At 45.8% G+C, this 23,579-nt stretch overlaps 1 protein-coding gene across 1 annotated transcript; it reads left to right on the top strand.

Moving 5' to 3' along the window:
• The first annotated feature begins 562 nt into the window (after positions 1–562).
• LOC124011331 (P2X purinoceptor 3-like) lies at positions 563–9,119 on the top strand. Its single transcript, XM_046324603.1, has 12 exons — positions 563–973; positions 1,204–1,339; positions 3,113–3,184; positions 3,398–3,467; positions 6,478–6,568; positions 6,750–6,827; positions 7,278–7,419; positions 7,662–7,798; positions 7,967–8,072; positions 8,152–8,217; positions 8,368–8,445; positions 8,588–9,119. Exons 1-12 carry the CDS (start codon positions 843–845, stop codon positions 8,711–8,713), a joined length of 1,233 nt encoding a protein of 410 aa, XP_046180559.1. The 5' UTR covers positions 563–842; the 3' UTR covers positions 8,714–9,119.
• The last annotated feature ends 14,460 nt before the right edge of the window (positions 9,120–23,579 follow it).

Genomic DNA, 23,579 nt, shown 5'->3' with positions numbered 1-23,579 from the left:
CACTTAAGAAGTGAAGACATGACATCTTCCAGCTCGGTCTCTAGATATTATACACATGTACACAACACACACACACACACAGGCACACGTGCCGCAAACACACTTACAACTGTTGAAATGCTTACATTAGCACACTTCGGTGTATGCCACTAAGCGGGATTATAATAGCCATTATCATTACACCCTTAATAGTATGAGAGACCTAGTTTGTATTGATCTCTCAAATGCATCTTACTGTGTGTTTACCGCTCTGCGGAGCACTGTTCACATGTTGTGGGGTTCCGTTGGAATTTGAACGTGTGTGGAGGTCGAAGGGCGATTTGAGGTCAGCGTTTTGTGTTCACGTGTAGCGAGACACTCGTGTCAGAAGTAAGAGGGGAGAACAGTTTTGATGGGAAAGGGAGGGACTCGAGGGGCGGTCGGGAGATAGGGATTTGTGGTGAGGAGAGAGAGAGAGAGAGAGAGAGAGAGAGAGAGAGAGAGAGAGAGAGAGAGAGAGGACGTGATGGAGGAACAGAGAGATAAAGAGTTTTTCTTCTTTTTTTTCATTTGCAGGAGAAAAGGGGAGGTCCAGCATGATTACCCAGCAAACCAGAGAGAGAGAGAGAGGGACAGGGTGTTACAGAGAGAGGTACTAAAGAGGGTGAGAAGCAGAAGGATCGACGACACACGGAGGGACATCTTTGTGAGACGTCTTCTCAGCAGCATTGTGTGGCAACTGAAGCAGTATTTACACACTTGTTGGGCTCTCACTCACCCACCTGGAGAAACTCTGATGCAAAATAGACTTGCAGCTGTTTCGCACGTAGACACACGCACGCACACACAACCCATCTCTCAGGATGTCTTTGCTATGGGGCTTTATTACGGACTTCTTCACCTACGAGACAACCAAGTCTGTGGTGGTGAAGAGCTGGTCTGTTGGAATCATCAACCGCGTCGTACAACTGCTCATCATCATCTACTTCGTTTGGTCGGTAGAACTTGTTTGTGTGTGTGTGTGTGTGTGTGTGTGCGTGCGTGCGTGCGTGCGTGCGTGTGTGTATGATAATGTCGACCTCTCTTTGTCATCTTTCTTTCCCCCTGAAGTCTTTCTCCTGATCATTCTAGAACTGTTGTGACTAATGGTCTTTCCTTCCCCTCCCTGTCGTTCTCCATAACCCTTTGCCTCCATCTATCTTTCCTTCCTGTTTTGTCATTCAGGTGGGTCTTTTTACACGAAAAGGCATACCAGGTGAAAGACTCTGGCATCGAGTCTTCTGTCATGACTAAGGTGAAGGGCTTCGGTTACCATAACAACCGTGTGATGGATGTGGCGGACTATGTCGCCCCTACGCAGGTCTGTGACACCCAGACGCCTAACCGTGACATCTTACCTTTGACCCTAAACTAAAACAACACAGAGGTTATACTGCAGTGCTAACATGGTTACTGTACACAACGTGTGTATTATAACTGTACACTGTGTAATATACACTGAGTATACCTAACACTAGGACCGTCTTCCTAATATTGAGTTGCACCCCAGAACAGCCTCAATTCGTCGCAGGCATGGACTCTACAAGGTGTCAAACCTCCACAAGGATTGCTGGCCCATGTTGACTCCGATGCTTCCCACAGTTGTGTCAGGTTGACTGCATGGATGTCCTTCGGGTGGCGAACCAGTCTTGAAACACGCAAGAAACTGTTAAGGGTGAAAAACCCAGCAGCATTGCAGTTCTTGACACACTCAAACCAGTGTGCCTGGCACCTACTAGCATACCCCGTGAGAAGGAAATGACTTATTTTGTCTTGCCCATTCACCCTCTGAATGGCGCACACACACAACCCACGTCTCAATTGTCTCAAGGCTTAAAAATCCTTCTTTTACCCCCTGTCTCCTCCCCTCCATCTACACTGATCGAAGTGGATTTAACAAGTGACATCAATAAGGGATCATAGCTTTCACCTGGATTTACCTGGTCAGTCTGTGTCTCCAGCCACCCAAGTCATAGACTGTTTTCTCTGCAACCGCACGGCAAGCGGTATCGGACTGCCAAGTCTAGGTCCAAGAGGCCTCGAAACAGTTTCTACCCCAAGTCCATAAGACTCCTGAACAGCTAATCAAAGGGCTACCCAGACCCCTCCTTTACACTGTCGCTACTCTCTGTTTATAATCTATGCATCGTCACTTTAACTCAACCTACATGTACATTTTACCTCAGTTACCTCAACTAAACGGTGCCCCCACAAATTGACTCTGTACCGGTACCCCCTGTATGTAGCCTCGCTTGTTATTTTACTGCTGCTGTTAAATTAGCAACACTCAACACATTATTGTTTGTTTTTATTTACTTCTTAAAGCAACTGTTGGTTAAGGGCTTTTAAGTAAGCTTTTACGAGGCAGCAGGGTAGCCTAGTGGTTAGAGCGTTGGACTAATAAACGGAAGGTTGCAAGTTCAAATCCCCGAGCTGACAAGATACAAATCTGTTGTTCTGCCCCTGAACAGGCAGTTAACCTACTGTTCTTAGGCCGTCATTGAAAAGAAGAATTTGTTCTTAAATGACTTACCCAGTTAAATAAAGGTCAAATAAATATAATTTCACTGTAACGTTGTTGTCTTTGGCGCATGTGACAAATTCAATTTGATTTGATTTGTCATGGGAGGAGCAGGTGTTCTTCAAATTTTGTATACTCCGTGTACCAAATGTTGATTCAACGTTATTAAAATGATTGCAATAGGTACACACACAAAAACTCGCCCAGTCAGCCGAAGTGTGGTACAAGAAGTCTATAGATACTTGATATAATGTCATTGAGCATTTCACTGTGGTAATGTTAAACACTTAAAGGGAAGTGCTTGGTGTGAGGTGATGATGGGAAACTAAATGAAGTCCTTTGGTTGGGTAGAATAAGTGTCTGAGTGGTTCATCAGAGTACATTAGTTAGTATTAGCCCAAGAAACTGGTTAAGTAGCATGGCAACAAACAAAAAAACGGGTTGCTAATGATAGCAAGAACAACAACAAAAAGATGTCGTTGGTTGAGGCTTTTAGATGGTTTCAGCAGTAGGCCTGATAGGTTGACTTGATGACGTTTAGGCTAAAGTGCTGGTTTGTATATGTGCTGACAGGGCGCCGCAGTGTTCTGCATCATCACCAAGCTCATCGTCACGGAGGAACAATTCCAAGGCTTCTGCCCTGAGGTGAGTCCATTTCAGTCCAGTATACTTGTAGCGGGTTACCTACCTGCTCCAGTTCTCTATACCATGGTTTTAACAATACAACGTACTCTACTCTGCAAAGCCCCCGCCCGTACCATTAACAAGAGCTGAGGCATTTAATATTGGGTGGTGACAGAGCTGCTGGTCGAAGGCCAATGCTATTAACGCCTGTGTATCTGTTCTTTGTGTGTTCAGAGTGACGTGAAGTACGAGTGTGAAACAGATGAAGACTGTGACAAGCATTTAGGGAGCTTCCTTGGAAATGGCGAGTTTCAACTATTTCCTCTTCTTGTTTTCTCCACCATTCCCCTCCTGGGACTCCGTTGATCCTTCCTCCTCTCTCTCTCTCTGCTCTGCTCTGCTCTGCTCTGCTCTGCTCTGCATGCATTATTCTGTGTTTTACGTTGTACACAGAGGACATTTTTGAAGTATTCTGTATGCAGAGTCTCAATTTGGTGTTTGTCCCATTTTGTGAATTCTTGGTTGATGAGCAGATCCCAGACCTCACAACCATAAAGGGCAATGGGTTCTATAACTGATTCTAGTATTTTTAGCCAGATCCTAATTGGTATATCGAATTTTATGTTCCTTTTGATGGCATAGAAGGTCCTTCTTGCCTTATCTCTCAGATCGTTCACAGCTTTGTGGAAGTTACCTGTGGCGCTGAAGTTTAGGCCAAGGTATGTATCATTTTTTGTGTGCTGTAGGGCAACGGTGTCTAGATGGAATTTGTATTTGTGGTCCTGGCAACTGGACCTTTTTTGGAACACCATTACTTTTATCTTAATGAAATTTACTGTCAGGGCCAGCAAACAGTAGACATTTGACTCCAGATTCTAGTAGGGTGTTGCCGGGTGCTGCAGACTGTTCTGGTGTCCACGCCAATTCATTGATATATATGTTGAAGCGGGTGGGGCTTAAGCCGCATGCCTGTCTCAACCCACAGCCCTGTGGGAATAAATGTGTGCCTACACTTGTTGTTTGTGTACATGGATTTTATAATGTCGTATGTTTTTCCCCCAACACCACTTTCCATCAGTTTGTATTGCAGACCCTCGTGCCAAATTGAGTCAAAGGCTTTTTTTTAAATCAGAAAAGTATGAGAAGACTTTACCTTTGTTTTGGTTCATCTGTTTGTCAGTTGGGGTGTGCTTTTCTTGTATATATTTCCCGTTTGAGTCCATAAGGAGAACAATCTGTGTCTTGTGTATGTCCTCAGTGGGTGTGGGGGGTTGTCAGAAGGGCTATTAGGGGGGCTGACAAGGGAAGGGTGCTCAGGGGGCGTGAGATCCTCTGGGCCTGGGGTTCTTCATTTGTCTGTCCCGCTATGAATTCGACGTGGTCAGCGACTGGGGTGGACTGTTCTGTTGTGGTGTCGAGACTTTTGTCGGGAGCTGAGTTGGGCTGTTCTGCTGGCTTCTCTGCGGGTGTGGCCACCTCTCTAGTGGGTTGTTCTTTGTCACACGCCATCCCCCTCACCCTCTCCTTCAGCAGTCTGACCCTCTCCTCTAGTGCTCTGTTCTTCTCCTGCTCTTGCTTTTTCTACTGTTGAAGTTGTCTCACCACGGTCCAGAGTGCAGATTTGTCTCTCTCCACCTCCAGCTCTCCGGGTCTGGTTGAGGGGGTGTTGTTTAGCTGGACAATTTTTTTGTGCTGACTGGAGTGTGTTCACCTGCTGTTCCAGCTTCACTTGCCTTACCTCCAGCTGGGTGAATGTATCCTTCATTTCAATGAGGGAGTAGTACTCTGTGCTGGGAGGTTGACTTTCCGCTTGGGATTGCTCATCTGTGGGGTTATATAATGAAGATGTCTGGTCTGACCTGCTCGGGATGGAGGTATCTTTCTCGAGGGAGAGCTTCTCCTCCTGAGCTAATTCTTTGATTAGGTGAAAGTCCAGCTGAAACTGTTTGGGTTTTCCCTATACCAGTACTGTTCCAGACTTAGAGATTTATATTAGCTGACTCAGAGTCATCATTGTCTAGTATCCTGACTTTCCACCCCTCGGTAACACCCTCCCCCTCTTAACAGAGGGATAGTGTGCTAATATAGCACTGTGCCATGCCAGGGGATGGTCTGTGTGGGATATTGCTGATGTTCTCATTGTTATAATAGTCAGCAAAAAGTGTCTCTTGATTTTCCATAAGGAGCTTAATTTTGTTTGCCCCCGGTGTTGCGTGGTGCAGAACGCACCAACCTCTGGAGATCCTTGCGGTTGTGGGCGGTGCAGTTGCCATACCAGGCGGTGATAGATCCCAACAAGATGCTCTCAATTGTGCATCTGTAAAAGTTGGTGAGGGTTTTAGGTGACAAGCCAAATTTCTTCAGACTCCTGAGGTTGAAGAGGCGCTGTAGCGCCTTCTTCATCACACTGTCTGTGTGGGTGGACCATTTCAGTTTGTCTGTGATGTGTAAGCCGAGGAACTTAAAACTTTCTCCACTGCTGTCCCATTGACGTGGATAGGGTAGTGCTCCCTCTGCTGTTTCCTGAAGTCCACGATCATCTCCTTTGTTTTGTTGACATTGAGTGAGAGGTTGTTTTGCTGACACTACACTCCGAGTGCCCTCACCTCCTCTCTGTAGGCTGTCTCGTCGTTGTTGGTAATCAAGCCTACTACTGTTGTGTCATCTGCAAACTTGATGATTGAGTTGGACGCATGCATGGCCATGCAGTCATGGGTGAATAGGGAGTACAGGAGGGGGCTGAGCACGCACCCTTGTGGGGCCCCAGTGTTGAGGCGAAGTGTAGATGTTGTTACCTACCTTCAGCACCCGGGTGCGGCCCATCAGGAAGTCCAGGACCCAATTGCACAGGGCGGGGTTGAGACCCAGGGCCTCAAGCTTAATGATGAGCTTTGGAGGGTACTCTAGCCTTTAGCTCGGTGCAGATGTTGCCTGTAATCCATGGCTTCTGGTTGGGATATGTACGTACGGTCACTGTGGGGACGACATCGTCGATGCACTTATTGATGAAGCCGGTGACTGAGGTGGTATACTCCTCAATGCCATTGGATGAATCCCAGAACATATTCTAGTCTGTGCTAGTAAAACAGTCCTGTAGCTCTGTCTCTCTCTCTCTCTCTCTCTCTCTCTCTCTCTCTCTCTCTCTCTCTCTCTCTCTCTCTCTCTCTCTCTCTCTCTCTCTCTCTCTCTCTCTCTCTCTCTCTCTCACTCACTCATGCTCTCTCTCTCTCTCTCTCTCTCTCTCTCTCTCTCTCTCTCTCTCTCTCTCTCTCTCTCTCTCTCTCTCTCCCTCTTTTTCTCTCTCTCCTCCACAGGAATAATAACTGGTGCCTGTGTGAACTCCTCTGAAGGAGGCCGCTGTGAGATGGAGGGTTGGTGCCCTGCCGAGAATGACAAAGTCATAATGTAAGACCTCTCTTTCATTTTCTCTTTCTCTCTTTCTCTCTCTCGCTCTGTCTCATAAAGAAAGCTGCTTCATATAGACCACAATATTATGAACATATGACATGTCATGTTTAGAACTTGTGCATCCCACCAAACTAAGTCCTTCTTCTCTCTCTCTTTTTTCTCCCTCCCCCTTTCTCAGGCAACCAATGATGGAGGTCGAAAACTTCACCATCTTCATCAAGAACAGTATCCGCTTCCCGATGTTCAACGTCACCAGGTGAGTCCGACACACCTCTCATTCCTGGGGCTGTATTGGGGAATAAACTCAAATCAAATCAAATGGATTTATATAGCCCTTCGTACATCAGCTGATATCTCAAAGTGCTGTACAGAAACCCAGCCTAAAACCCCAAACAGCAAGCAATGCAGGTGTAGAAGCACGGTGGCAAGGAAAAACTCCCTAGAAAGGCCAAAACCTAGGAAGAAACCTAGAGAGGAACCAGGCTATGTGGGGTGGCCAGTCCTCTTCTGGCTGTGCCGGGTGGAGATTATAACAGAACATGGCCAAGATGTTGAAGTGAACAAAGGGAAGACCTTTATGATGTTATGTTAGAGTACTTTCAGGAGGTCTCACTCCAACTTTCTTGTCAAGGCGTTGCCCTCTCTTTTCTACCGAAGAAGGGGATTTGGCTCTATCACTCTAATTTGTACCTTCTCTCTCCCACAGAGGGAACTTTCCGTCATCGCTGAATACAACTTATATCAGGAGCTGTACATATGACCCGGAGCACAACCGCCACTGTCCCATCTTCAAGGTGGGAGATGTGCTGCGCTATACTGGACAGAACTTCTCCACCATCGCTCAGACAGTGAGACTCATCTCCTCCTCTCTTCATCATCATCTCCTCTATCTCCATCTCTCTCCCCCGAAGGTCTCCCATCTTTCTTTTCTCTCCTCTCCCTCTCTCTTATATTCTGCTTTCTCAACCTCTCTCTTTCCCACTTCTCCCTCTCCATTTGATATATCTCCAGTCCCATCTGCTTGTCCCTACCTTTCCTCTTCCCCCTCCTCACCTATCTGTCCTTCTCTTCTTTTCCCTCCCGCTATCAGGGTGGAGAGATCGGGATCAATATTGAATGGGAGTGTAATCTGGATGAGTCAGAAGAAAGATGTGAACCACATTACTCCTTTACGCGACTTGATGCTGTGTTTCAGAAGAACGCCATCTCTCAGGGATACAACTTCAGGTACTGTAACCCCTTTCAGTTTAGTACTGTTCAAGAGACTCCCCGTCTTTCTTCCTCCTTCTCCCCGTCCTCTTTCTTTACCCCTCTCCACCCTTCTTTACCCCCCTCCTCCTCTCGTTTTATTTCTGTGTTCATTGACACGGTCTCCCCCTCTCTCATCATCCACAGATTTGCCAAATATTACAAAACGGAGAACGGTATAGAGAATCGGACGGACTTCCGCACTCTCCACAAGGCCTACGCCATCCGCTTTGACATCCTGGTCACTGGGCTTGTGAGTGTGGATTAGGGTGTGTGTGCGTGTACCTGTTATCTGTGTATTAGACGGGATTCATCTGTCTTTGTCCTTTCAGGCAGGGAAGTTCAACACAGTTCCTACTCTGATCAACCTAGTGGCAGCCTTTACCTCTGTGGGACTGGTAAGGCTTCTGTACTCAGACTGTATGCTTTAAAGGGAGGTCATGCAATACGTTTAGAACGTTACCTCCATCAACCCTAGAATCGAGGCAAGTATTTCAGTTTTTTTTTAGGTCAACTTGTGTGACTGTCTTTGTTCTGATATGCTGCAGGGTACGGTCCTCTGTGATATCATCCTCCTGAACTTCCTGAAGGGGGCGGACCAATACAAGGCCAAGAAATTTGAAGAGGTTTTTTTTTTTTATTACTCAGATAAAAGCATATTTTTTCGTGTTATATTGTAAGTCATTTGTGTGTGGGAGAGAGCGGTGAAGAGCATCTCGAGACAGTCTTATTCTCTCTCTCTCTCTCTCCCTCGCTTCCTCTCCCTAGGTTTCTGAGTCACAGATACAGATATTACTCTCCCGAGAAAGTTGCAGCCAGCTGTCAAACAAAGCAGAGGAGAAGATTTCAGATGACTCGGGAGCTGTCTCCCTTTACCTGGACCAGCAGCTTTGAGTGACAGTCCACTTCAACCAATCGGCAGAGAGCATCCTCCACCACTTCCTTATTTTACTAGCAGCTGTTGATAAGTCCTATGTTCACGTGAGGGAAGGTAACGATTTAACGTCTGAGGAACTTTTAAAATGTTGTTTTGGGGCAAACTATTTCTGAACTCTACTGTAGCTTAAAATAACATTATAAGCAGTTACATCAATATACATAAAAGCTCTGCCCTGGTCCCATTGCTTTTGTACATATACTATGTAGTTCATATGTTACATTTACCTGGCCTCATCCCTTTCTTCATCTCTGTCTTGCTCTCATAACCTCCATTTTTGATGTTCTATAACGATGGGGGGTTTAAAGGGGTATGAGAAGAGATGACGTGGTTCTATAATCATCTTGGACCCGCAAAAAACAACAGTAACCAGTAAATAAATTGGTCGGAATTGACTGAGTCGCGCCTGCTGTATTTTGTGTGTGTCTGTATCTGATTCTATTGCAATACACACCCGATATACACACACACATGCACACATAAAAAAACACCTCCCACCACGGACCCATCGCAGCACCAATAGATCCGCTTAAGAGCATCTTAAATAGGACACTTCAGGATTTTGGCCTTTATCTACGTACTTGTGTGTCAGATGAACTACTGGATACCATGTTAATGTCTCTGTGTCCAGTATGAAGGAAGTTAGAGGTCATTTTGTGAACCAATGCTAACTAGCGTTAGTGCAATGACTGGAAGTCCAGGTGGACCAGGTGGACAGGGCTGGTCTGCCAGTTACATGGACGACAACCCAGGTTTCAGCGGGTGGAATAGTGGAAAACAATATCAAATATCATGGTACATCTATATGGACACTCAATCATCATGGTACTTTTAATGGTAAGTTTACAAACATATATTATGATAAATTGAATTGAAACTTGTCTCATTATGGTAAATGGGGAAATAAGTATAGCCAGTTATAATTGTAATGTCTTAGCAGATAATAAGAAAAGACGATCAGTATTTACCTGGCTAAAAGAGAAGGAATATAATATCTATTGTTTACAGGAAACTCATTCAACAATATTAGATGAAGTTATACGTCTCCTATGGGAAAAGAAACTCAAAAGGGTTGACGATATTAATTAACAATAATTTTGATCCGAATGTGCCAATTGTCTGTTTGGCACAATTTGCACATTCGATCAAAATTATTGTTAATTAATATCGTTATTAGTGACCTAAAACAGGGAATTTTATTCGGATTAAATGTCAGGAATGGTGAAAAACTGAGTTTAAATGTATTTGGCTACGGTGTATGTAAACTTCCGCCGTCAACTGTAATAATGAATTTAACCTACAAGCAAAACAAGACTCTATTATTATTATGGGAGATATTAATAATGTTTTAAATACCTCAATGAGATACAGTGAATTATAAGTGAAATAATCTGTCTGTAAACAATTGTTGGAAAAATTACTTGTGTCATGCACAAAGTAGATATCTGAACTGACTTGCCAAAACTATAGTTTGTTAACAAGACATTTGTGGAATGGTTGAAAAACGAGTTTTAATGATTCCAACCTAAGTGTGTGTAAACTTCCGACTTCAACTGTATATATTTTAAATAATATCATATACAGTTGAAGTTGGAGGTTTACATACACCTTAGCCAAATACATTTAAACTCAGTTTTTCACAATTCCTGACATTAAATCCTAGTAAAAATTCCCTGTCTTGGGTCAGTTAGGATCACCACTTTATTTTAAGAATGTGAAATGTCAGAAGAGTAGTAGAGAAAATGATTTATTTCAGCTTTATTTCTTTCATCGTATTCCCAGTGAGTCAGAAGTTTTCCTACACTCAATTAGTACTTAATAGCATTGCTTTTAAATTGTTTAACTTGGGTCAAACGCTTTGGGTAGCCTTCCACAAGCTTCCCACAATAAATTGTGTGAATGTTGGCCCATTCCTCCTGACAAAGCTGATGTAACTGAGTCAGGTTTGTAGGCCTCCTTGCTCGCACATGCTTTTTCACTTCTGCCCACAAATTTTCTACAGGATTGAGGTCAGGGCTTTGTGATGGCCACTCCAATACCTTAACTTTGTTGTCCTTAAGCCATTTTGCCACGACTTTGGAAGTATGCTTGGGGTCATTATCCATTTAGAAGACCCATTTGCAACCAAGCTTTAACTTCCTGACTGATGTCTTGAGATGTTGCTTCAATATATCCACATTATTTTCCTAACTCATGATGCCATCTATTTTGTGAAGTGCACCAGTCCCTCTTGCAGCAAAGCACCCCGACAACATGATGCTGCCAACCCCGTGTTTCCCGATTGGGATGGTGTTCTTCGGCTTGCAAGTGTTCCTTTTTTTCCTCCGAACATAACGATGGTCATTATGGCCAAACAGTTCTATTTTTGTTTCATCAGACCAGAGGACATTTCTCCAAAAAGTATGATCTTTGCCCCCATGTCCAGATGCAAACCGGAGTCTGGCTTTTTTTATGGCGGTTTTGGAGCAGTGTATTCTTCTTTACTAAGTGGCCATTCAGGTTATGTCGATTATAGGACTCGTTTTACTGTGGATATAGATACTTTTGTACCCGTTTCCTCCAGCATCTTCACAGGGTCCTTTTCTGTTTTCCTGGGATTGATTTGCACTTTTCGCAACAAAGTACGTTCATCTCTAGGAGACAGAATGCGTCTCCTTCCTGAGTAGTATGACGGCTGCGTGGTCCCATGGTGTTATTTATTTGGGCTGCAATCTGAGGTGCAGTTAACACTAATGAACTTATCCTCTGCAGCAGAGGTAACTCTGGGTCTTCCATTCCTGTGGCGGTCCTCATGAGAGCCAGTTTCATCATAGCGCTTGATGGTTTTTGTGACTGCACTTGAAGAAACTGTCAAAGTTCTTGAAATGTTTCGGATTAACTGACCTTCATGTCTTAAAGTAATGATGGACTGTTGTTTCCCTTTGCTTATTTGAGCTGTTCCTGCCCTAATATGGACTTGGTCTTTTACCAAATAGTGCTTTCTAGCTATATACACGCCCCCCCCCCATACCTTGTCACAACACAGCTGATTGGCTGAAACGCATTAAGAAGGCAAGAAATTCAACAAATTAACTTTAATGAAGGCACACCTGTTCATTGAAATGCATTCCAGGTGGCAACCTCATGAAGCTGGTTGAGAGAATGTCAAGAGTGTGCAAAGCTGTAGCTACTTTGAAGAATATCAAATATATTTGGATTTGTTTAACACTTTTTTGGTTACAACATGATTCAATATGTGTTATTCCATAGTTTTGATGTCTTCACTATTATTATACAATGTAGAAAATAGTCAAAATAAAGACCTTGAATGAGTAGGTTTGTCCAAACTTTTGACCAGTACTGTACATTACATACATATGATTTGCTGTATATGGATTATGGAATAGACAGACCAGCGGCTATTGAGATTTACATACAGAGAACTATCTGGAATATGCCTTGATTGTCCACAGTCTTAGTTCAGTTTCAGGCATGATCCTTGGCCTCTCTTCTCTTGTTAGGAAGAATGCCAGGATTTTTCTCTTTTTCATCCTAGTCTTTCTCCAATGTCACACTTTTTTTCCGGGTGGATTGTTGACATATTTTTCCCCTTTCCTGTCTGTTGCATGCTCCCTCCAGTTGTCCATATGTTGTCAGAGAGGTTGAAACATCACTCTGTTGACTCAGCAGTGTCAAAAAACAGCTCAAACTCATTAGGTCTCTCTTTGTCTTGCTCACGATCAAATTCTCTCTCTCTTGTTTCCCTGTAGCCTATCTCTATAAAAGGCACATTTTGTCTATTTTCATGGTGAAGTTGTTCTTTCTTTTTTGCTCCTAGAGGGATCATGTCATCACTGGGAGGAGAGTGGAGGAATAAGCGTTTTACAGGCCTTACAGACAGACAGACAGGCAGGCAGGCAGGCAGACAGATCCAGACCAATGAGAAAGCCCAGTGAGGCTGGATAGCCTAACTACTCTATAGCCCTTATATATAATAATAATATATGCCATTTAGCAGACGCTTTTATCCAAAGCGACTTACAGTCATGTGTGCATACATTCTACGTATGGGTGGTCCCGGGAATCGAACCCACTACCCTGGCGTTACAAGCGCCATGCTCTACCAACTGAGCTACAGTGACAGTGACTCATCCACAAGTGACAGTGACTCAGACTCTCTCCCTTTCTTTCTTTATCTCAATCACTCTCACTCTGTGTGCCTCTGTCACAGGTGCACACTGGCAAGCTTCTGCTTTCTCTGCCCAGTGTGGTCAGAGAAATCAATTTTTACATGTCTGAGCAAAGTAAGTTTGCCTCACGTTAGGAAAGACATTACTTCTATTGTTCCGCACAAATATATATGTGGCAAATGACAAAATCCTTCTTGTTCTTCTAGCTGAATATTGATCATATTTAAGCAGTTTTTTTGTGTTTGACAATGGACATAACTCACATTGTCTCAGTAAAGACTGTCTGGGTTACTAGCCAGACAAAACCAGCTGAGTTCAACAATAAATTGTGGAGGAATTTTTCACGGCTATTTGATGTGTAATTTTTATAAAAAGTTCCTTAATAGCAGGTATATACATTAGCTATAGATCGTACACTGCATAATAAAACAGTCCCCAGTAAGCTTGTGTTTTCAGGGTGGACTGACTGTGTTATTTGGCATTAATAAACTGGTTTTACACACAACAACCTTCTATCCAAGCTGGGAGACGTGAGGACGGCTTATGTCCTGCAGGTTGATTAGAATTGCTGTTGCATTGAACATTTATTTTACAATTTGCAATCGTGTACATTTCTTACTTTAATCACTGAAAAAGTTATTAAATTATTGCCATCAGCCAGCAGTTGTGACACCATGTGTCATGTTTTGTCATATATTGTCATGTCTTGTCCTTGTGCTTCCCCTTCTGTTCGTTTCCCCCTGCTGGTCTTATTAGGTTCTTTCCCTCTTTCTATCCCTCTCTCTCCCCCTCCCTCTCTCCCTCTCTCGCTCTCTCCCTCTATCGTTCCGTTCCTGCTCCCAGCTGTTCCTCATTCTCCTAACTACCTCATTTACTCTTTCACACCTGTTCCCTATTTTGCCCTCTGATTAGAGTCCCTATTTCTCCCTCTGTTTTCCGCTTCTGTCCTTGTCGGATCCTTGCTTGATGTTCGCTGTTCTGTGTCCTTGTTCCGCCCTGTCGTGTTTTACCTTCTTCAGATGCTGCGTGTGAGCAGGTGTCAATGTCAGCTACGGCCGGTGCCTTCCCGAAGCGACCTGCAGTCTGTGGTCGCGTCTCCAGTCATTCCTCTCTACTGACGAGTGGATTTCAGTTTTCCTGTTTTTGCATTGACCTAGATAATATCCAGGATTATCGCTTTTGTTTAAAACTGGAATAAAGACTCTGTTTCCGTTAAGTCGCTTTTGGGTCCTCATTCACCTGCATAACACCATGTATAGCTTCGTGAAACGTTAGGCTTAACATGAGAAAATGATGACCAAATAGGCCTACCAATAAACCATTAGCTACAGCAGCACTATACATGCCCTGGCACCACAGAAAGGTATCATCGATTCTATACCGAACAAAAATATAAACACGCAACAAGTGTTATGCAGGTGAATGAGGACCCAAAAGCGACTTAACGAAAACAGAGTCTTTATTCCAGTATTAGACAAAAGCGATAATCCTGGATATTATCTAGGTGAAAGCAAACACAGGAAAACTGAAATCCACTCGTCAGTAGAGAGGAATGACTGGAGATGCGACCACAGACTGCAGGTCGCTTCGGGAAGGCATCGGCCGTAGCTGACAATGACACCTGCTCACACGCAGCATCTGAAGAAGGTAAAACACGACAGGGCGGAACAAGGACACAGAACAGCGAACATCATACAAGGATCCGACAAGGACAGAAGCGGAAAACAGAGGGAGAAATAGGGACTCTAATCAGAGGGCAAAATAGGGGACAGGTGTGAAAAGAGTAAATGAGGTAGTTAGGAGAATGAGGAACAGCTGGGAGCAGGAACGGAACGATAGAGAGAGAGAGCGAGAGAGGGAGAGAGGGAGGGGGAGAGAGAGGGATAGAAAGAGGGAAAGAACCTAATAAGACCAGCAGAGGGAAACGAATAGAAGGAAAGCACAGAGACAAGACATGATAATCAAAGACAAAACATGACAACAAGTGTTGGTCCCATGTTTCATGAGCTGAAATAAAAGATCCCAGAACTTTTCCATACGCACAAAAAGCTTATTTCTCTCACATGTTTTGCTATAATTTGTTACACAGGTTACACAGGTGCACCTCGTGCTGGGGACAACTAAAGGTCACTCTAAAATGTGCAGTTTTGTCACACAACACAATGCCACAGATGTCTCAAGTTTTGATGGGATGTGCAATTGGAATGCTGGCTGCAGGAATGTCCACCAGAGCTGTTACCAGAGAATTGAATGTTAACTTCTCTGCCATAAGCCAACGTAGTTTTAGAGAATTTGTTAGTACGTCCAACCGGCCTCACAACAGCAGACCAGGTGTAACCATGCCAGACCAGGACCTCCACATCCAGCTTCTTAACCTGTGGGATCGTCTGAGAACAGTCACCCCGGACAGCTGACGAAATAGTGTAATAATGTAATAAAGCCCTTTTGTGGGGAAAAACTCATTTTGATTGGCTGGGCCTGGCTCCCCAGTGGGTGGGCCTATGCCCTGAGCCGCTGCCCAGTCATGTGAAATCCATAGATTGGGGAGTAATGAATTTATTTCAATTGACTGATTTCCTTATATGAACTGTAATTCAGTAAAATCGTTGACATTATAGCATGTTGCCTTAATATTTTTGTTCAGTAGACTTGTTACAACTTAGCATGTTACCTAACCTTTCCCCTAACCTTAAACGTAACCATTTAACCTTACTCCTAACATTAACTCTAACCTTAACCCTAACCTAGCTAATATTAGCATTAGCCACTTAGCCACCATTAGAAACAACCAATTGGGATTTGTAACACATCATACCTATTGGAATTTGTAACATACTACACGTCCTACATATCATATTATGTAATGTAACCTAATTTTACATATCAAACTAAATGGAGTTGCACAGATTTTAGTGACATATAATACATTTTCCTCTGAGACCAGGTTGATCTATGCTGCAGTTGTCTATGTGCTGGAGGGTTAGGGTCAGTCTGTTATATCCGGTTTAATTATCCTGTCTGATCTGTGGTCCTGTGTAAATTTAAGTATGCTCCCTCTAATTATCTCTTTCTCCCTCTCTTTCTCCCTCCCCTCCTGAACCCTAGGACCATACCTCAGGGCTACCTGGCCTGATGACTCCTTTCCAGTGGCAATTTTAGCATGTAAATCTTGGTGGGGCAAACCATTTTCGAGGGTGGTGGTGGGGGGGGGGGGGGGTGCCAGCAAAGCCACTACACAACAGAACACTAAACAATACATTGTTTGCACTGTAATGGTGACAAATGGTGCCCACAAACTGTTAGGGCCTACATAAATCTGTCCCAACAGCAGAGTCCCAACAGCAGTCCCAACATCTTACCACCGCTACACCTGGCTCTCAGTGGAGCCTTGTCTGGCAGCGAAACAGTTCATTCAGCCTCATTTACCGCCTTTAAAAAACACATAGCTGATATCGCTGACTTGCTTTAACAAGTGTGGTTTCTACTGACAATTGAGATGTACAAACTATATCAAAAGTGGACGACATGACTGCACGGCCAGGCACAACTCCAACACCATCATTAAGTTTGCCGATGACACAACAGTGGTAGGCCTGATCACCAACAACGACTAGACAGCCTACAGGGAGGAGGTCAGAGACCTGGCCGTGTGATGCCAGGACACCAACCTCTCCCTCAACGTGATCAAGACAAAGGAGATGATTGAGGACTACAGGAAAAGGAGGACTGAGCATGCCCCCATTCTCATCGATGGGGCTGTAGTGGAGCAGCTTGAGAGTTTTCAGTTTCTTGGTGTCCACATCACCAACAAACTAGAATGGTCCAAGCACACAAAGACAGTCGTGAAGAGGGCACGACAAAACCTATTCCCTAATAGGAGATTTGGCATGGGTCCTCAGATCCTCAAAAGGTTCTACAGATGCATCATCGAGAGCATGGTTGCATCACTGCCTGGTATGGCAACTGCTCGGCCTCCAACCGCAAGGCACTACAGAGGGCAGTACGTACGACCCAGTACATCGCTGGGGCCAAGCTTCCTGCCATCCAGGACCTCTATACCAGGCGGTGTCAGAGGAAGGCCCTAAAAATGGTCTGTGTTGGTTCACAGACTATTTGCATTGACCCTCCCTCTTTTATGCCACTGCTACTCTCTGTTTATTATCTATGCATAGTCACTTTAAGAACTCCTGTACCGCATGTATATATTCTCCCTATTGTTATTTTCCTGCTGCTCTTTAACTACTTGTTACTTTTATTTTTATTCTTATTTTTTAAACTGCATTGTTGGTTAGGGGCAGGTAAGTAAGGATTTCACTGTATTCGGCGCATGTGACGAATAACATTTGATTTGAGTTCTTGACACTCAAACCGGTGCGCCTGGCACCTACTACCATACCCCGTTCAAAAGCACATACATCTTTTCTCTTGCCCATTCAGGTACACCATTCCCTGCGGACATGCTTTTCGCTGCAAGATGGCCATCAAGGGACAAAGACACATTGATTGTATCATAGTGTTCTGATATATGTGTCATTTGTACTTAACCTCCCTCTCTCCCAGTGTGTGCAGGCTGTGTTCAGGTCCAGTCGTCTCTGGAGAAGACAGTAGAGAAGTGTCACATTGAGCTGGATGGAAGAGTCTCACCTTCACCCTGCAGTGCAAACATGGTAACGTGCAGTAAAACCCTAGAGCAGTTTGATATGAAGAGAGTCAACCCCTTTAAACCTCCTCGCACCATTAGCTTTCCCCTAACTATGGCATATTGTGTGTGTGTGTGTGTGTGTGTGTGTGTGTGTGTGTGTGTGTGTGTGTGTGTGTGTGTGTGTGTGTGTGTGTGTGTGTGTGTGTGTGTGTGTGTGTGTGTGTGTGTGTGTGTGTGTGTGTGTGTGTGTGCGTGTGTGTGTGTGTGCCGTAGGGCGTCTGAAGACACACGACCTGTCATTCCAGGACAGTGAGAGTCTGCAGGCTGTGTTTGATAAAGAGAACCGTGCCAACGTGCTTCGCGCCCCCAGCACTGGTCAGCACATTTCTCTCTCTACTTCTCTCTCTTTCTCTCCCTCTCTCTCAAATAAAATGTTATTTGTCACATGTGCCGAATACAACAGGTGTAAACCTTACAGTGAAATGCTTACTTACAAGCCCCTAACTGTCACGGATCCCTCTGGAACTTTCATTGCACATACCTGGCCCTTATTCCCACTGATTGTACTTGTATAATTGTGCCATTTGGTTTCCATTGGGCTGTTGGTTTTTGTTCCACTGTCCTTTGGTGTGTGTGAGTACCTGTACTGTGCGTTTTTGGCTTTCGTGCCATTGTGGATTGCGCAGATGATTACGGGTCTCGTCCCGTGTGTTAATCATTGTGCGTGTGTGTTGATTATTCGAGGTACTCCTCGCTCTTTGGTTTGGGTTACAACCCTGCGTTTTGTTATAGTGTTTGTTTGGTCTTCGTCCTGTGCCTTTACATGGCACGCCGCAATTTGGGTACAATAAAGACTCCTGTTACGCATTCCTGCGTCTGTCTCCCGAATCATTTACCAACGTGACTCCAACCAACAATCCAACAAGAAAGATAACTGTTTTGTTATGCAGGTGAATGAGGACCCAAAAGCGACTTGGCGAAAACAGAGTCTTTAATCCAGTTTAAGGAAATAGCAATACTCCTAGACAAATCGGAGCGGTAAATAAAGCATAAGAAACAATTTCACTCGTAATCACGAGAACTGACTGGAGACTCGATAATGAACTGCAGGTTGCCTCGGGAAGGCACTTGACCGTAGCAGACTCAGACACCTGCTCACCACGCAGCATCTGAGGGAAACACGACACGACAGGGCGATACAAAGACACAGCACGGTGAACAGTATACAAGGATCCGACAGGACAGAAACTGAAAACAAGGGGAGAAATAGGGACTCTAATCAGGGGAAAAGATAGGGAACAGGTGTGGGAAGACTAAATGATTGATTAGGGGAATAGGAACAGCTGGGAGCAGGAACGGAACGATAGAGAGAAGAGAGAGAGAGAGGGAGAGAGAAAAAGGGGAACGAACCTAAAAAACCCAGCAGGGGGAAAACGAACAGAAGGAAAAGCAAAATGACAAGACAATATAAGACAAAACATGACAGTACCCCCCCACTCACCGAGCGCCTCCTGGCGCACTCGAGGAGGAATCCTGGAGGCAACGGAGGAAATCATCAATCAGTGAACGGTCCAGCACGTCCCGAGACGGAACCCAACTCCTCTCCTCAGGACCGTAACCCTCCCAATCCACTAAGTATTGGTGACCCCGTCCCCGAGAACGCATGTCCATGATCCTACGTACCTTGTAAATAGGTGCGCTCTCGACAAGGACGGGAGGGGGAGGGAGAAAGACGAACGGGGGTGCGAAGAAAGGGCTTGACACAGGAGACATGGAAGACAGGATGGACGCGACGAAGATGTCGCGGAAGAAGCAGTCGCACAGCGACAGGATTGACGACCTGGGAGACACGGAACGGACCAATGAACCGCGGAGTCAACTTACGAGAGGCTGTCGTAAGAGGAAGGTTGCGAGTGGAAAGCCACACTCTGGCCGCAACAATACCTAGGACTCTTAATCCTACGTTTATTGGCGGCTCTCACAGTCTGTGCCCTGTAACGGCAAAGTGCAGACCTCACCCTCCTCCAGGTGCGCTCACAACGTTGGACAAACGCTTGAGCGGAGGGAACGCTGGACTCGGAAAGCTGGGATGAGAACAGAGGAGGCTGGTAACCCAGACTACTCTGAAACGGAGATAACCCGGTAGCAGACGAAGGAAGCGAGTTGTGAGCGTATTCTGCCCAGGGGAGCTGTTCTGCCCAAGACGCAGGGTTTCTGAAAGAAAGGCTGCGTAGTATGCGACCAATCGTCTGATTGGCCCTCTCTGCTCGACCGTTAGACTGGGGATGAAACCCGGAAGAGAGACTGACGGACGCACCAATCAAACGACAGAACTCCCTCCAGAACTGTGACGTGAATTGCGGGCCTCTGTCTGAAACGGCGTCTAACGGGAGGCCATGAATTCTGAACACATTCTCGATGATGATTTGTGCCGTCTCCTTAGCGGAAGGAAGTTTAGCGAGGGGAATGAAATGTGCCGCCTTAGAGAACCTATCTACAACCGTAAGAATCACAGTCTTCCCCGCAGACAAAGGCAGACCGGTAATGAAGTCTAGGGCGATGTGAGACCATGGTCGAGAAGGAATGGGGAGCGGTCTGAGACAACCGGCAGGAGGAGAGTTACCTGACTTAGTCTGCGCGCAGTCCGAACAAGCAGCCACGAAACGGCGCGTGTCACGCTCCTGAGTCGGCCACCAAAAGCGCTGGCGAATAGAAGCAAGAGTGCCTCGAACACCGGGATGACCAGCTAACTTGGCAGAGTGAGCCCACTGAAGAACAGCCAGACGAGTGGAAACAGGAACGAAAAGAAGGTTACTAGGACAAGCGCGCGGCGACGCAGTGTGCGTGAGTGCTTGCTTAACCTGTCTTTCAATTCCCCAGACTGTCAACCCGACAACACGCCCATAAGGAAGAATCCCCTCGGGATCAGTAGAAGCCACAGAAGAACTAAAAAGACGGGATAAGGCATCAGGCTTGGTGTTCTTGCTACCCGGACGGTAAGAAATCACAAACTCGAAACGAGCGAAAAACAACGCCCAACGAGCTTGACGAGCATTAAGTCGTTTGGCAGAACGGATGTACTCAAGGTTCTTATGGTCTGTCCAAACGACAAAAGGAACGGTCGCCCCCTCCAACCACTGTCGCCATTCGCCTAGGGCTAAGCGGATGGCGAGCAGTTCGCGGTTACCCACATCATAGTTGCGTTCAGATGGCGACAGGCGATGAGAAAAATAAGCGCAAGGATGAACCTTATCGTCAGACTGGAAGCGCTGGGATAGAATGGCTCCCACGCCTACCTCTGAAGCGTCAACCTCGACAATGAATTGTCTAGTGACGTCAGGAGTAACGAGGATAGGAGCGGACGTAAAACGTTCTTTTAGAAGATCAAAAGCTCCCTGGGCGGAACCGGACCACTTAAAACACGTCTTGACAGAAGTAAGAGCTGTGAGAGGGGCAGCAACTTGACCGAAATTACGAATGAAACGCCGATAGAAATTAGCGAAACCTAGAAAGCGCTGCAACTCGACACGTGACCTTGGAACGGGCCAATCACTGACAGCTTGGACCTTAGCGGAATCCATCTGAATGCCTTCAGCGGAAATAACGGAACCGAGAAAAGTAACGGAGGAGACATGAAAAGAGCACTTCTCAGCCTTCACGTAGAGACAATTCTCTAAAAGGCGCTGGAGAACACGTCGAACGTGCTGAACATGAATCTCGAGTGACGGTGAAAAAATCAGGATATCGTCAAGGTAGACAAAAACAAAGATGTTCAGCATGTCTCTCAGAACATCATTAACTAATGCCTGAAAAACAGCTGGCGCATTGGCGAGACCAAACGGCAGAACCCGGTACTCAAAATGCCCTAACGGAGTGTTAAACGCCGTTTTCCACTCGTCCCCCTCTCTGATGCGCACGAGATGGTAAGCATTACGAAGGTCCAACTTAGTAAAGCACCTGGCTCCCTGCAGAATCTCGAAGGCTGATGACATAAGGGGAAGCGGATAACGATTCTTAACCGTTATGTCATTCAGCCCTCGATAATCCACGCAGGGGCGCAGAGTACCGTCCTTTTTCTTAACAAAAAAAAACCCGCCCCGGCCGGAGAGGAAGAAGGCACTATGGTACCGGCGTCAAGAGACACAGACAAATAATCCTCGAGAGCCTTACGTTCGGGAGCCGACAGAGAGTATAGTCTACCCCGAGGAGGAGTGGTCCCCGGAAGGAGATCAATACTACAATCATACGACCAGTGAGGAGGAAGGGAGTTGGCTCGGGACCGACTGAAGACCGTGCGCAGATCATGATATTCCTCCGGCACTCCTGTCAAATCGCCAGGTTCCTCCTGAGATGTGGGGACAGAAGAAACGGGAGGGATGGCAGACATTAAACACTTCACATGACAAGAAACGTTCAAGGATAGGATAGAATTACTAGACCAATTAATAGAAGGATTATGACATACTAGCCAGGGATGACCCAAAACAACAGGTGTAAAAGGTGAACGAAAAATCAAAAAAGAAATAGTCTCACTGTGGTTACCAGATACTGTGAGGGTTAAAGGTAGTGTCTCAAATCTGATACTGGGAAGATGACTACCATCTAAGGCGAACATGGGCGTAGGCTTGTCAAACTCTCTGAAAGGAATGTCATGTTTCCGAGCCCATGCTTCGTCCATGAAACAACCCTCAGCCCCAGAGTCTATCAAGGCACTGCATGTAGCACCCGAACCGGTCCAGCGTAGATGGACCGACAAAGTAGTACAGGATCTAGATGGAGAGACCTGAGTAGTAGCGCTCACCAGTAGCCCTCCGCTTACTGATGAGCTCTGGCTTTTACTGGACATGAATTGACAAAATGTCCAGCAAGTCCGCAATAGAGGCACAGGCGGTTGGTGATCCTCCGTTCCCTCTCCTTAGTCGAGATGCGAATACCTCCCAGCTGCATGGGCTCAGTCTCTGAGCCAGAGGAGGGAGATTGTTGCGATGCGGAGCAGGGAAACACCGTTGACGCGAGCTCTCTTCCACGAGCCTGGTGACGAAGATCTACCCGTCGTTCTATGCGGATGGCGAGAGCAATCAAAGAGTCCACACTGGAAGGAACCTCCCGGGAGAGAATTTCATCTTTAACCACTGCGTGGAGTCCCTCCAGAAAACGAGCGAGCAGCGCCGGCTCGTTCCAGTCACTAGAGGCAGCAAGAGTGCGAAACTCAATAGAGTAATCCGTTATGGATCGATCACCTTGGCATAGGGAAGCCAGGGCCCTAGAAGCCTCCCTACCAAAAACTGAACGGTCAAAAACCCGAATCATCTCCTCTTTAAAGTTCTGGTAATTGTTAGAGCAATCAGCCCTTGCCTCCCAGATAGCTGTGCCCCACTCTCGAGCCCGGCCAGTAAGGAGTGAAATGACGTAAGCAACCCGAGCTCTCTCTCTAGAGTATGTGTTGGGTTGGAGAGAGAACACAATATCACACTGGGTGAGAAAGGAGCGGCACTCCGTGGGCTGCCCGGAGTAGCAAGGTGGGTTATTAACCCTAGGTTCCGGAGGCTCGGCAGACCAGGAAGTAACAGGTGGCACGAGACGAAGACTCTGGAACTGTCCAGAGAGGTCGGAAACCTGAGCGGCCAGGTTCTCCACGGCATGGCGAGCAGCAGACAATTCCTGCTCGTGTCTGCCGAGCATGGCTCCTTGAATCTCGACGGCAGTGTTACGAGCGTCTGTAGTCGCTGGGTCCATTCTTTGGTCGGATCCTTCTGTTATGCAGGTGAATGAGGACCCAAAAGCGACTTGGCGAAAACAGAGTCTTTAATCCAGTTTAAGGAAATAGCAATACTCCTAGACAAATCGGAGCGGTAAATAAAGCATAAGAAACAATTTCACTCGTAATCACGAGAACTGACTGGAGACTCGATAATGAACTGCAGGTTGCCTCGGGAAGGCACTTGACCGTAGCAGACTCAGACACCTGCTCACCACGCAGCATCTGAGGGAAACACGACACGACAGGGCGAT

This window comes from Oncorhynchus gorbuscha, linkage group LG23, assembly GCF_021184085.1.
Source record: "Oncorhynchus gorbuscha isolate QuinsamMale2020 ecotype Even-year linkage group LG23, OgorEven_v1.0, whole genome shotgun sequence".
NCBI classification, from domain to species: Eukaryota; Metazoa; Chordata; class Actinopteri; order Salmoniformes; family Salmonidae; genus Oncorhynchus; species Oncorhynchus gorbuscha.
The sequence above is the reverse complement of the archived record's forward strand: the minus strand, read 5'-3'. Positions and strand labels throughout refer to the sequence as shown.

What these genes read in the sequence shown, in the direction of transcription:
- LOC124011331 (XM_046324603.1), top strand. Translation starts at nt 843, where the DNA reads ATGTCTTTGCTATGGGGCTTTATTACGGACTTCTTCACCTACGAGACA. An exon ending in ATCATCATCTACTTCGTTTG is followed by an intron (nt 974 to 1,203) that starts GTCGGTAGAACT and finishes TTTGTCATTCAG; the next exon opens with GTGGGTCTTTTTACACGAAA. An exon ending in TCTCCACCATCGCTCAGACA is followed by an intron (nt 7,420 to 7,661) that starts GTGAGACTCATC and finishes TCCCGCTATCAG; the next exon opens with GGTGGAGAGATCGGGATCAA.